The 211-nt window shown below is 40.8% G+C and overlaps 1 protein-coding gene across 1 annotated transcript in view; it reads right to left on the minus strand.

Annotated features, from left to right (window-relative positions):
- Nucleotides 1-211, minus strand: part of LOC119592682 (protein melted-like) — a gene marked incomplete at its 5' end in the record, with an annotated part of 9,656 nt that overhangs the window by 2,393 nt on the left and 7,052 nt on the right. The window contains 1 exon segment of the mRNA XM_037941598.1: nt 41-181. Within this exon segment, the coding sequence (XP_037797526.1) occupies nt 41-181 (141 nt within the window).

Genomic DNA, 211 nt, shown 5'->3' on the forward strand with positions numbered 1-211 from the left:
CGTATATGTGTGTTTGTGTTATGTAAAATAGCAGCCTTACCTTGGCCTTAAGAACAAATGACTTGTTATCAGTAAATATTTCAAATGCTTTGGGAATGTGTCTGCTGCCACCTCTGTTCACCTTTACACTGCGTATCTGGTGCACGTCAATTCCTCCCTTTTCCTCCACCTTGTCCTGTTCCTGTTTAGAGATGGATATAAATTGGGTCAT

This window comes from Penaeus monodon, chromosome 30, assembly GCF_015228065.2.
Source record: "Penaeus monodon isolate SGIC_2016 chromosome 30, NSTDA_Pmon_1, whole genome shotgun sequence".
Taxonomy (NCBI): Eukaryota; Metazoa; Arthropoda; class Malacostraca; order Decapoda; family Penaeidae; genus Penaeus; species Penaeus monodon.